Raw genomic sequence first — 14548 nt, 5'->3', positions numbered from 1 at the left:
AAGTATTAAAATAAATCTTGGATATTGATCTGAAAATGATTAACCGTAAACTAAAGTTTTTTTTTATTGAATACTATCCTTTTAAAAGTGTTTCATATTGAAGAAATAGTTAATTTATGCACTTCATACAGATAGATGGTGATTTTTCTTCGTTGGTAATTTGTATTTGAAAAATAAATATTTAATTTTATTAAGGGATTTAAATACGTTATAAATATATGGGCTATATATAATTTATAATTATATTCATAAGAAATTGTACCTGTGGGAATGAATTACTTTTAAAACGTTTTAAATAGCTATTTCAGCCTTTGATAAAGATGTACTTAATATTTATTTATTTTATTTTATTCTTTTCTTAAAAAAATGTCCAGTTAAAATAAAAATGTAAAAGTTTGAAAAGAAATTGAGGGACTTTAATGTGGAAGATGAAACTCAAGGAGGCGGAAATCCTAACATTTCAAAGCCTTTAATAACAGACTGAACGTGTGTCGACGAAGTGAGCGTGCAGGATGCGACATGAAAGGACTCATTCACCTGATCTCTCCTCACACGCGTCCTATGCAGGTGTCAGCCCTTTGGCCATTATTTGCATACGAAACACTCAGCTCAGGTAATTGCTTATTCGAGCTGTTAACAACACTGTCAGAAAAGGCGCAAATTACGCATGTTTAAATCGTTTGTATGCAAATATAAGCCACCATAAGGATCTAATTGTCCTCTCTTTTAATTTGCAGTAAGGTGTTAGTGTCGCGTTACGCTTCTTTGATGAACCAGAAGCCACTTGAAGGAGAGAAGCTCCCTCAACGCTTTTATGGGAAATTAATTGATGTATTTACATGGGAAATGTTTGCATTCACTGAGGGTATTATCACACTGTTTTAATGATGTGCTAATAATGATACACATTAACCTCCGTTTCAAATCCAAATCCACTTTTTAGTTTTCATGTTGACCCTTTTTCTGAAACGTAGGCCGCACGAGACTGAGACCCGGATGACGCCGTTAGTTTCACTTCAGTGGATTTTTCTTAAAGGAGCATTATATTTATGGACATTTTGGGCAATTTTTTTATTTTACAATGAAACAGTTTATTTATTTTAGCGAATACAAAATACAAATATTGACTTATACACCGACTGTATGTTCACAAGAGACCCGTGGCGGACGGAGGAAAACAGCCGTAGTGAAATTAAATGCATGTAGGGGAGATTATGTGATTTTTTTCCCGGTGAGCACAGTGTTTGAGGTAGGTTTATTTTATTTTTTCTCGGTGAGGATAGGCATTTTAATTCGTTTTAATGTGTTAGGCAGAGCACAGAGCGTTTAAAGCTGAAGGACAGGCATGGCGATAAGTGTGTGTGGGCTTGTTCTTCTTTTGCACCTTCAATGATTGTGGCTAAAATGTCACAATAATGGAATGATTTCGACTTTACAGTTCGGTGAAATAATTCATATTATTTAAAACACTGAAAAGCAAATATTGTGAATGTAGTCGTTTATTTTTAGGCCTTTATTTTCAACACGTGTAGTGTATTTAACAAAAGTTTTTATTTGAGGTTTTTTTTTTTAAAGGCCTTGGATAACCAACAAAATACTTCCATTACTGAAATTAATTTTATTTTTGTTAAATACCACCAACATGTTGAATACAGCAATGTCAGTATTAATGGTTTCCCTTTGCCTTTGTGTGTCTGGCAGTTACTTCTGCTCCGACCTTGGTCTTGTTAATAAAACTTGAGCTGGTTTTCATTTTTCTGCGTCTCTCTGAGTCGTGCTCTGTCAGAGAGGGCAGGAGGGGAAATTGTCCTCTTGCCCAGCCTGGCGAACAAAGGTCGCCGTTTTCTGAAAGACTGAGCATGGCATGAGGAGATAAGATGAGCTGTATTGCAGAAATTATTGCACAGCGGACACTTAAAGACTTCATGGCTGAGGCCTCAGAAAGAAGAAGAAGAAGAAAAAAAGAAACAATTCTTCAACCGTTTGTTTTGCGCTGATGAACTCTGGGCAAACAGGAGAAACCCCGTTTAATAAGCAGAGGCTTTAAAAATGTCACAGAAAGAAAAAGAAATGACACATAAAATAGGGTGCCACGGAGACCCACTTCTTTGCCAACATCATAAAAGATCTTTCCTTTAATGCAAATTGTGCACAGACCTCAGAGTCAGTGCTGTGCTGTGTGTTAAATTTTGTATTTGGTCCAATTTATGATCATAATCATATTGGCTGTGGACTTAGTGAGAGATTTTGAAAGGGAGGATTTATTTTGAAGGATTACATATTTCATACAAATAGTATTTGCTTAATGATATGGATTAATTTGTGGTCTCATAATAGGTTCTGTTTTTCATCCTCTTTTTATTATATAAAGAGTAAATGTGCATTAGGTCACTGCAAAAATGGTCCAAAGATGGAGCAACAAAATAAATAGTGTGACTTGTTTGAAAAATCAAAGGAATGGTTTGGATTTCCCTGATAGTAATCTTGGTTATTTTCATTTTGCCTGTTGGTATTGCATGATGATATTACAGGAAGTGGCAGTTTTATTTGGCACAGCACACTGTGCTTCTTTGTCTGTGGCCCATTCATCAAAAAGTCGAGATCCCTCCGTCCTTTCAAATAAGTGACAAACACATCTCCGTCATTATTCTTAAAAAACAGAAAAACTCCTCTCTAATTCTTTCTTTTCTTGTCCCAGCCATCTTCCCTCATTCCCACATTTTTCACGTGTCCAGCATGGCTGTGTTAGGCAGGCGTATGTTAGCATGAACAATCGCCGCTCGGCCCGGCTCGGCCTGGTCCAGATGGGATCTGCCCCCCCCCCCCCCCCCTAGAATTAGCAGTGATGAGCCAGTCAGGCAGCCAGATAGTCAGCTAGCTACACTACCAGATAGCCAACCAGTCATTCACAAAGCCAGTCATGGAGCCTTTCAGCCAACCTAACAGCCAGCCTGCCAGTCAGTCAGTGGAGCAGCCAGTCATCCAGGCAGCAGCTCCACTGTTAGACGCTGACAGAGGGAGCAGGCCAGGCTAAATCTGACGTCCTGGGAGCCAACCAGAGGACTCTGGCCTTTGTAGGGCGTTCACACAGACAGCCTGTCCCATTGCACAGCAGGGGGCTTCAACCCACAATCAAATGGCCGGGCCCTCAACTTTGTCACATGACAAGTTAGCTTTTTGTTACTGCCCGCTGCAGAAATGACACTTTTATTAATTACTGTATCATTTCTGTGAGTCCCGTGGAATAATTCACGCCCCGTGAATTCCATAAAACTGCAAATTCATTTTTTCATTTTCGTAATTTGTAAGTCGGGCCCTTAAATGTGCTGGTAATGATACGAACGGTCGATACGTATTTCATACAGTTGATCATTTGTGAGAGCCTTTGTCTTTCAAGTATTTCTCCCATGGTGCAGTGGGCACAGCTTGTCCCTCTGAGGTCATGTGGGTCAGCCAATGAGGATGAGACATTGTGCTTGCCAGGGCAGCTACACAGCCCTGTGCTCCCTCACTTTCTGCTGCTCAGTCCCAATCATGGGTCATTGTGTACTTCATAATGCTGAAAATATGGGCAATTAACAGGCTGCAATAGGAAACAATAATTGTTCTGGACTGTTCCAGAAACTTTGGAATATGAAAGTATTAGTCTAAGCTTCATAAATAACAGCATGGCACATTTAAAACACATCTGCTGTCTTTAGTAAACAGCTTAACGTGAATGAAGATGTCCACCGCAGCATGTTTATCGTCACTGTCTGTCACCCACACACGGGGTTACGCTCTCTAAATATATTTAAGTTACAGGAACTTTGAATGTTTCTGTGCAGTCGGAGATTTTAAAGAAGACCAACAGAAAAATAATGTAGGAGAGAAGCGGCCGGTTTTGGATGTCAAAGTGCATTTTAAAACAGGAGAGCATGTTTTTGGATGGTATTTTTTTTTTGTTGGGTTTGGGGAAGGGGTGGGAGGTGGGAGGTGGGGGGGGTGGGGGTGGGGGGGGGTAACAGGCATTCTCTTCCCCCCTCCTCTCTTTGTTTGTGTGGTAAATCCAGGAGCAGCTGCTGGTCTCAGGGTCTAGTGGGATTTTGGGCCTGTGTTTTCTCATGCCATCCCATGCCAAGGTGGTGTAATGCGAGTGGAGAGAGAGAGAGCGAGAGAGAGCGAGAGAGAGAGAGAGAGAGAGAGAGAGAGAGAGAGAGGTGTTTCTAGAGGGGGATGGTGTGTGTTTGGGGGGGGCAGTTGGTGAGGGAGTTGGTTTGTTGGGACGGCTGTGACCATGCTGGTGACGAAGGCGCCGGGTGGGGTGGGGGGGGGGAAAGAGGGTTTTTCAAAGATGGGTGCTGTCTGGATTGGATGCATGTAAAATTAATATCCTCTGGACTTTGCCTTTGCACTAGATTGGAACTTGTCTATTTGGCTAATGACGTGCCTTCTGCCTGCACCACACACAGTCCCCGGCTCTCCCCTCCCTCCCTCCCTCCCTCCCTCCCTCTCTCTCTATCTCTCTCACTCACTCACTCACTCACTCTCCCTCTCTCCACTACCAGCCACCAACCATCCACCCCCCACATCTTTGCTTCTCCCTCTGCCATCTCTCTCTTCCCTCCCTTTCAGCGCTGGGAGCGTGCGTATTGGCTGGGCTGTTTGAGACTCGGTGCCAAATAGGTGGGCCCTCTGCATGTTGGCACAGACTCAGTCAATGGTTAGAGAAGGAAAGTGGAGAGGAAGAGAGAAAGAGAGACAGAGTTGGAGAGAAAGAGGGGGAAAAAAGAAGCTGCACTCGGGTTTGCCAGCGGTCGTGCACACTCTTCCAACATTGATTCGGTCCTCTTGTTTTTTTTTGTTTTTTTTCTTCTTCTTGTCCTCCGTCCGCACCCCCCTTGTCCAGCTCTCTCTCTCTCTCACTATCCGCGAGTCTTATGCAGATCCTGCTGATCTGACCCAATAGAACGCGCTGCTTTGCCAAGCTTTTTTTTTTTTTTTTTTTTTTTCATGAAGATATTTTTCATAGATATTTTTGCTAAAAAGAAAGGCTTGTTTTGAACTTTTTTCATTATTGTTTCATCTTTGCTGCAGTATCTTTTTTTTCTTTTCTGGCCATGTCCTGCTCTTTTTTATTTTATCCTTTAGACTGAGAGATTTCTGAACTTCTTTCCACTCTCATTCTGTTGTTGCTCTTGAACAGCACCTCTCCTGCAGCTCCTGCTACAGTACCTCCTGTGTTCCTGTGCTGGTATTACACTGCGCCCCTTTGGCCTGTCTCCTCTTTCTCAGCTCTTCCCCCCTGCTGCTTTTATTGGACACTTTCTCAGCTTCTCTTTTTTGCTTAATTTTTTTTTTTTTTTATCTGACAGTCTCTCTTTTTTTTTTTTTTTTTTTAATAACGCAGAATTCCTTCAGAGCTTTTTTGACTCAACAATTCAGTTACTATCCTCGTGGCACATTTTTAGGTTTCTTTGCAATCGGCGGGGTGAATTTATGATGAGAGAGCAAAATGGTAACTACCGAGTTATTTTTGTTTTTATCATCGTATGTTTTGTGAAAACGTCTGTGAATACATAACTTCATGTGCCGACCAAGTTGTGTTATTTAATGAATAGTATTTTCTTTAGTCAGTGTAATCTGGAATGTCCTCTGAAACGATTTAAATACACGCATATTATTCTGACATTGTCAGAAACATTTATTTATTCATTCTTCTTACAGAGTGATCGAATTAGTGATTCGCTATTAAACCCTTTTTTTCTGATGATAAATTTGTGAGTCTGACATTAAACATTTATTTAATTTTCTGTATTGAAATGTATTCTGATTGGACAGGCGCATAAACGTTAAGACAGTAATAACTTTGAGGAAGCTCAGCCAGTAGATATTTAGTTTTCCTACTTCATCTCTTAGCTCACAGTCTTTGGGTATTGTGTTGCGCGCTGTCTTGTAAAGTGTGTCCTTCAATGAAACGTATGTGCTTGTGTTAGGTGTTAGAGAGTGTATTGCATCCTTATCTATCTCTCTCACTTCCTCTCTCTCTCACTCTCTCTCTCTCTCTCTCTCTCTCTCTCTCTCTCACTCTCTCTCTCTCTCTCTCTGTCACTTTCTCTCTCTCTCTTTCAGTGCCTCTCGCTCATTCTCTCCCTCCGCTCACACAGAGCAGGCGCTGCCCCTCCATGCTGCGTGCCGGTGCTAACTGCCTCTCTTCTCTCTTCCCTTCCTCACCCCCACTCCCTCTGTCCCCATCCTTTTCTCCCCCATTCTCCCCCTCTCTCTCCACCTCCTGCTTCCCCCCCTCCTCCCTCTCCTCCTCCACCCTCCCCCCTTCCTCCTCCCTCATCCAGGATGAATTCCACCCCTTCATCGAGGCCCTGCTGCCCCACGTACGCGCCTTTGCCTACACCTGGTTCAACCTGCAGGCCCGTAAGCGCAAGTACTTCAAGAAGCACGAGAAGCGCATGTCCAAGGAGGAAGAACGTGCAGTGAAGGATGAACTGCTGGGGGAGAAGCCGGAGATCAAGCAGAAGTGGGCCTCGCGCCTGCTGGCCAAGCTTCGCAAGGACATCCGGCCTGAGTTCCGTGAGGACTTTGTGCTCAGCATCACGGGGAAAAAGCCCCCCTGCTGCGTGCTGTCCAACCCGGACCAGAAGGGCAAGATCCGTCGTATCGACTGCCTGCGCCAGGCTGACAAGGTGTGGCGGCTGGACCTGGTTATGGTCATCCTGTTCAAGGGCAGCCCCCTGGAGAGCACAGACGGGGAGCGGCTGGTCAAGTCACCACAGTGCACCAACCCTGGCCTGTGTGTCCAGCCGCACCATATCGGAGTGTCTGTCAAGGAGTTGGACCTCTACCTGGCCTACTTCGTCCACACGCCAGGTATGTGGCCAGTTTCATTCTCAACTCTCACAGGGAGGGATGCCAAGACAGAAAGCCTCGTCATACATGCCTGTGCACACCTGCACAGAAATGTTCACACATTTACAGAATTAACATACACACAGAAAACACACAGAAATCCACTGAACACAACCACACTGCTTCTCGGTCACCGTCATTAAATAGAGAGGAATTAAAGGAAATAAAATATACAGAAATTAGCCCAAGTGTCGAAAGCTTCAGAAAACTGAGGAGCAAAATAACGTTTACATTTTTCAATAATTAATAGAAGAATATCAAATTAAATATTGGGAATTCACAAATATTAATATTGTAAATTTTAAGCGCCAAGAAATTAAAATCCTTCCTCGATTGTGTTTTTTTTTTATCCATCAGCAAATAGGTTTTCTTTTTTGCCTTTTTAGTCTTTTGCGTCTTTTCTGTTTCTTAGAGTTTGTTTACATGACAACATAGTATCAACAGTAATAAAAAGAATATGTGAGTGTGTGTCGAGGGCATTTGGCCAATGTGGTTTGGCAAGTACATGTTCATTTTTCTGAGCGAGACATTTGCGACATTTGCGGCTTCATGTATTTTGTGTTTTTTTTATAGGAAAGAATTTGCATGCCTGTGTGCGTGTGAATGTTTTGTATGAGAAGCCCACCACTGTTAAATTGTGTGTTTTTGTGCAATGAGTGAGAGAGGCAGTTTATAAGATTGTACTCAGTCTGTTTAAGTGTATGTGCCACGATAAGGCTATTGTAGCCAGGAATCGTCATTTGGCCATAACCCAGAGTGTGTGTTAGTGTGTGTCTGTTTGTGTGTTTGAGAGCGAGAGAGAGAGAGAGAGAGAGAGAGAGAAAGAGAAAGAGAGAGAGAGAGAGAGATGGAAAGCAGAGCCGCGAGTCTCCTGCTCTCAGGCCGCGGGCTGCCGCCGCTTTCACCGTCTGCCTGAACACTAGCACCACGTCGGACCTGGCTGCCAAACACACACTCACACACACAAAATGCCAGTGCTCACAGACAGCCAGTACTATAGCAGCCACCTTCACACCGTTGTACACACATACAAACACAGCTAAATAAAGATACACACATTTGATTAAAAAAAAAAAAAAAAAAAAAAAACCCCAAAGAAAAACAACTCTGTCATCTTTGTAGCGCACTTTCACACATAGAGCCAAACACGGTTTTAGTCACGATTGCGTACACACACCCACACAGCACACACTCTCGTCCAAGGACTATCATAGATACAGTTAGATACAGCCAAACATTGTTGTATCTCAGCCACCATCGTGGATACACACACTCACACTCGGCCAAACATCGCTGTAGCCTCCAGTGCGCGTACTCTAACACACACAGCCAAAATGCTGGCTGTGTTGTAGTTCTTTCCCCCCCTCACTACAAAAAAAAAAAAAACACTATCGCAGCAACCACTCACACATACACACACGAAACACATTTGACAGCCAAATCCTCCAAATACACACGAGTTCACCATTTGCTGGCTACGTATACATACAAACACACGCTCATGACCTAATATTATCTCAGCTGGAATTTTCTGGAAATTTCAAACAGTGACTCAACCAGTTTTACACACACACACACACACACACACACACACACACACACACACACACACAGGTATATACTGTATATTTATATAACATATAAATATACTGCTCAGTGCACACCCATGTCAGTTCCTACATACACACCCTCTTCCTTTTTTAGACCAAACTCTTATGGTTGCTGCTGACGTGAGTGAAGCAAAATGCTATCACGGCCTTCATCTCTCTCTCTCTCTCTCTCTCTCTCTCTCTCTCTCTCTCTCTTGCCCCCCTCGACATACATACGGACAGAAACACCTCACCTCACTCGGCCCGAGCCAAACCCTGGCAGCAGCTCTAGCTTCACTCTCCGTCTTTGGCATGAAGAACCATCCTAAGCGGGCAATCCTGACGCGTACGGTTTTAAAAATATTGTTCTTTAGCTTTTTCTTTACTTTTCATCCAAGACAGTGCTAAAAAATAAAACCACATAACGTTGAGTCAGGAGGGGGTGTTAAAGGGATTAAGTAACCGCTTATTTTTGCTCTATTTTTTATGAAATATCAAACCGTTAACTCCTTTTTTTTCTTCATTATACATTTAGACTGTATTGAACAATAGTATTTGAATGAAACTCTGGATATTTTTTTGGTAAAATCAAATACAGAGGGGTTTTTTTTATAATTGAAAGATAAATTAAATTAAAAGTTTTTTATTGTTTCTACATTATTAAAGAAAATATAGAAGTTTTTTATCGACCTCCTAAAATTTTAAAACCCAGTAGAAGTCCTTTAACATTTTCCTTGATTCACGCAACGTGTAGAAACAAAACCACGATGGTTTGATTTGGACTACGATAGTGTCTTAAAAAAAACCCCAGAAAAAAACCAGGATGCTGGCTAATCATCATGTTTGTGTTTTATTCATAGAGCTGCATAAACCTACAAACTGTCTAAGACAGAATGTTCGTATACTATCATAATCAACGGCTGGCCAGATTTCATTTTGTAGCTTCATTACTTTTGTTTACAGCGTTACTGTAAAACAAATGGCCGCTTGAAGAGACTGCCCAGTGTGCTGCCCATTTATAATGCAGACTTACTCCATGTTCTTTTTATCTTATCTGGCTTACACAGTGCGCCTCGGTACTTTTATCTGCATCCAATGAACCCGTGCTCAGTTAAAGTCCTGCTTGGACACACACTGACAGAGAGAAACGGACAGGGGGAGAGACAAAGGGCAAACCACGACTGCACATAGGTTCAGCACATGCGCTTCTAAGTTGTACGTTCGTATTTGTAGGCAAACGGGCATAAATGTGCAACTGCCCCTTCTATCGTTTTTCAGTGCTGTGCGGTTGCGTTTTTTGCCGGAGTCGCTCAATGAATAACAAGATGTGCTCATTGTTTGTTTTTATTTGGTTTGTGTTTTGTCGGTCTTTAGCATCTCAGTCTTCCCCGCTCCTCTTTGATCCCGTGCACACTTTTGTTTTGTCTCCTTAAACATCGCCCTCATTGTTGCTCTCACAGAGGTAAAGCCTCGGCTGATCTCTTTTGTTTATATTGTAGGAGACACAGGGAGAGAGAGAGAGAGAGGGAGAGAGAGCACGTTGGAAAGGAAAAGAGGCTGCGATAGTGATTGTTCTGTTTGGCAGCTCCCGAGCGCCGTTGGTGTGGGAAGAAGAGAAAGACGTCTTGTGTTTTGTTTATGACAGAGTGGCAAAAGCTGCCACGGGGAATCTCTGGGCTTGCCGTCAGGCTTTCTCAGGCTGTTCCGCAGCCAGCCAGCCTTTGAGATCCTCTCTATTACCGAGCATAACACGCTGCAGCCGTAAAAGAACAAACCTTGCTGCCACAATACACAACCTTCTCACCTGATTTTTAGGCACCACAGATAAAAAAAACCCAACAACAACATAAAAGCCACATCAATGTGTCTGTCAGAATCATAACTGAAACACAGGCAACGTAAAGAGAGGCGTGAACGAGAGGTTGGTGGGCAGTGCAGTGAGGTTTGTATGGTCTTTATTGTTTTTATTATGAGAGAGTGATTGGTGTTATAGTGGAGATAATGGCACCTGGTCTTGAAAGGCCAAAGGTTTACTCCACACACTGGCAGGACTCGTGCACAGGTGGGTTCACCTGAGGAGAACTCATTGAATCATCGTGCTGCTTCCAGAGCTCAGTCGACTTTTTGATTTACAACCTCGGAGCTTTTTTAGCTTAAACTCAGCACAGTTATGATTTATTCAAGGTTGGAAAAATAGGAATAAAATAAAAATTGTGAGTGAGCTCAGCTCACTTAGTCATAGATTGGACCCAATTCTTACTGCTTTCTTTTCTTTTTTCTTTTTTAGCTTCACTTGTGTTTGCAAGCCCTGTGCGAGTGCAATCATGAAAAGATGTTACAAATGTGTTTCCAATCAAAAGTGCAGTACAGGAAATTTGCAGTCACTCTGAGGGAGGTGTGAAATGTGCTCGCCGTGCCATTTCTGCCATGACCGCTCCACACTCTGAGGTCTATGGTGCCAGATCCTGCCTTCCCTCGCTACAGCAAAACGAATGCCTTGGACAGCGCTATGAGAAACCTTAGCGCTGCGGCTCGCCCCCCCAGCCAGCTCACTGACCGCAGGAAGTATTCACGAATATAAAAAAAACCTGCTCATGTTCATTTCTGAGGTAAACTCCCCCCCTGCTCTTCTGGGTTTATGGGAGAAAAGAATATAAATTCAGGTGAAACAAGGAGAGAGAAGCTAGTAGGAAGAGATTCAAACTGAGAAAAAGGGGAAGCACTGTGACAGTCATGGCGAATATGATGAATTACACACTGTGTGTTTAAAGTGGACAGCGTGCTTGTATAGATTCCACAGGTTCCCAAAGCTCTGTGTTCCAGTGTTTCCCTTTTTCCTGTGAAAATAATCAGCTGTTAATGACTTCCTGGATCTCTTCTGCTGCTTCCATCACATCACAAGGCTTAGGTGGACTGTCGTCGTGTTTTTGTTTGTCTGTGTCTGTGTCTGTGTCTGTGTCTGTGTGTGTCTGTGTGTGTGTGTGTGTGTGTGTGTTCACAGCTTAAAACAGCCCTTCAGCTGTGAAGTTTTGATGAAATGAAATCTCGACACTGAGGGAGACGGTCAGGTCTGAGGCGTTCGTATTGTGTGTGGTGGGAACACGGCCCACGTCGGCTAAAAAAAGCTCTCCACATGCAGAGCGGATTTGGCAAGAGTAAATATTCGCCAATTCGCTCTTGTTGAGCTGGGCCCGCGTCATCTTTTTTTTTTTGTCTATCTCTTTCTATGCGGCGTCAGGGGCATGTCGAGGTGGCTACGAATCAAATCTGAAGGGTTAAGATAGAGGGAGAGCCCTGTCATTACAGAGACAGAGTGAGAGGGAGTCTTCTCACACTATTCTTGGCTTCAGAAAAAAGTCTGTGTATTTGGAAAGCTAATGGTATCAGGCTAGCCAAAGCCCTGTTGTGTGCTCACTGGCTCCAAAACACACACACACACACACACACACACACACACACACACACACACACACACACACACACACACACACACAGGGGCAAGGCTAACTCTGGGGTGTCACAGACGCACATAGATTGATCCAGAACCGCAGGGTCTACGTTTATCTCGTGAGGCCAAGATGACACAAGCAGACTCGAGGGAAAATAAATGTGAGTCAAAGACGACGTTTTTGTGTTTCGTCTCCCATTAAATTGACCAGAGAAAAACTGGCATGCTCCGTGACACGGTGCCTTTGTCCCAGAAACAGCTCCCCGCTTTTTTTTTTGTGTGCGTGTGTTTTTTGCTTTTTACATAACCATCAATTTCTTTGGCTGTGTTTGACTCGGGGGAGACTAAAAACCCTGAACATTTCTCATCTATCCGCATCTGTTTCCCTTCGTGTGAGGAGTTATAGCGTTGGGATGGATGAGGTAAACAGAATATTCCAGTGAAATTGGGGGGCCATCTTCATGTTGACCGGGGGGGGGAGGGGGGCAGTTGGGTCCAGTTGGCTCTGAAATAGGATTGTTTTCTCTGATAGTCTCTTTTAATTTTCTTTGAATGAACTGTTTGATTTTACCGAGTCAGGGCCTTTTACAGCTGTTGTTTTATAACGAAGGAGGGTAGACAGAAATGATGTGTTCAATAAAATAAATAGTTTTTGTCTTTGTGGCATTCTACCTGACTACAGCATTTATCATTTCAATTATAGCTACCTTGCTACCTTGCTAATATTGTTTAAGAACCATTTGTCTTTGATTTACTTCCCCCTTTTTTTTTTTTCAAAAAAACATTGGTAAAAGATTCAACTCTAAAATCATTTAAAAAGCCAAATACAGAAAAAAAATTCTAATTTCTATTTTGTTTTTAAAAAGTAGCAATGTATACAAAATAAATGACCCTGTAAAGGGTATTTGCATTAATGTTGAGCATTTTCACTGAAGTAAAGGGGGAAAAAAATCTTTCACACGCTGCTGAAGCCAGTCTTAATACCTACTGTTAAGATTTAATTACATATTAAAACACATTAAGGATTGTCAAATAAAAATGGGTGTAGGCAAAGCTAAGCACGCAGTGATAAAAACTGCATTCTTTACTTGAGCTGAGTAGGCTTTTTTTTGTTTTTATTTGGGGGGGAAAAAACCTAGAGAGAGCAAAAAAAAAAAAGTGTGGAAAGAAGGGGTAAGAGAGGAGGAGAAGAAAAGAAAGCGGTTATTGAGAAAAGCGAGAGTCAGAAGCAGCGAGGGGGAGGTATTGTCTGTATTAATACTGTGTCTTCCCAGTGCCGGGTCTCTTTTCAGGCTTTTGTAGCTGCGCCAACCATGAAATGTGTCTGTCCCCAAAAACCATATACCCACTCCGGAGGGTTTCCCGACCTCAGAGAGACAGAGAGGAGGAGGAGGAGGAGGCGGAATAGGAGCAGGAGAAAGAGCGCAATAGCCAATGCTCAATATCAGGCAGGCCAGCCAGAAAGGAGGTCGAGCCAGAGAACATGGCTTATTCACCGGGCTGCACTCACAGCACGGCCCTGGCATCGGCTACTTAGTCTGGCTAACAACGCCATTCAAACAGCCACAGCCACATTCATAGTAGAGAGAGAGTCACAATACTGTGTCATAAATCCAAAACAACTTTACTTCTCTTTTAGTAGTTTTTATTCCGTTCTTTCACTAATGGCTCTGCTTTTTTTTGTAGCCAAAAAGAAAAATGAGTTTGATAGTCTTAGCGCAGATCAATACTGATTCAAGAAAAGGAAAAATCCTTTTTCTTTTTTTTCTTTTTTTCATTTGATCTTGCACATGTGGGTTGCAGAAAGAAGAAATAACTACGTGGGCGACTTAAACGCTGATGTTCAGAAAGTGAGAGGAGTTGAGAGGAGTTGTGTCGGCGGCCGTTATTGGCACGATGCTATCTCTCTGTATGGAAGACGCCAAATTTTCATACTCAGTGCCTGCCAACCTCCTCCTTCTGATCCTCGCTTTCTTCTCTTTTCTTTTCTTTCTTTCACTTGTTCCCCTTTTCTTTTATTCCTCTTCAGGGTTCAAATGAATGCCCGCCCATAGCCTCATTAGCACCCTGGACTCCTGTTTGCAGCTACAGAAAAATGTATAATAACTTGTAAGCACAAACATTTTAGCACTCAAAGGGACCATTATCCTTTTTTTCGGTGAAAGCAGGCTTTCATGGGGCTCTGAGCTTTGACTTTGAGGGGGGGGGGGTTTTATTCTTTGGTGTTTCTTTGATTAAGTATGTAAGATGCTTTGACACCAGACGTTTGGTTGATATACGTTCATAAAGACTTTTTACTGTTTCTGAGCCATTTACACTTGATCGCAGGTGTTTTGACTCCTCTAAGACACAGAAGCTTATTCAGACAATACAAGCAACATTAAAAGGATGCCGCACTTGACTGCAATTTGCCTTCACTTTATAAGACTATCAGAACCTTTCATTTGACCGCCATTGAAGTTTGCAGCCATTTTTGTGTGCGTTAAAATCACGTATCATTCACCGCGATGTTGTGTGTCGTTTCTTGAAGTTCCAAGTTGTCGTTCAAGTGTCTCTCACGGCGGACCACCCGTTCCTCTGGAGGGCCAACCTGCACCAGGGCGTCGTT

General features: G+C 42.7%; 1 protein-coding gene across 6 annotated transcripts in view; it reads left to right on the top strand.

Annotated features, from left to right (window-relative positions):
* LOC306817601 (nuclear factor 1 X-type-like) overlaps nt 1-14548 on the top strand; it is a 121621-nt gene that overhangs the window by 53734 nt on the left and 53339 nt on the right. For 5 of the 6 annotated variants that reach the window (XM_079334621.1, XM_079334619.1, XM_079334618.1 and 2 more), the window contains one exon: nt 6333-6864. In XM_079334621.1, coding sequence (XP_079190747.1) covers nt 6333-6864 — 532 coding nt within the window. Of the gene's footprint in view, nt 1-6101; nt 6865-14548 lie in introns of those variants that run through there. The other variant, XM_079334616.1, reaches the window with a different exon arrangement.

This window comes from Symphodus melops, assembly GCF_947650265.1.
Source record: "Symphodus melops genome assembly, chromosome: 2".
Lineage (NCBI taxonomy): Eukaryota > Metazoa > Chordata > Actinopteri > Labriformes > Labridae > Symphodus > Symphodus melops.
The sequence above is the reverse complement of the archived record's forward strand: the minus strand, read 5'-3'. Positions and strand labels throughout refer to the sequence as shown.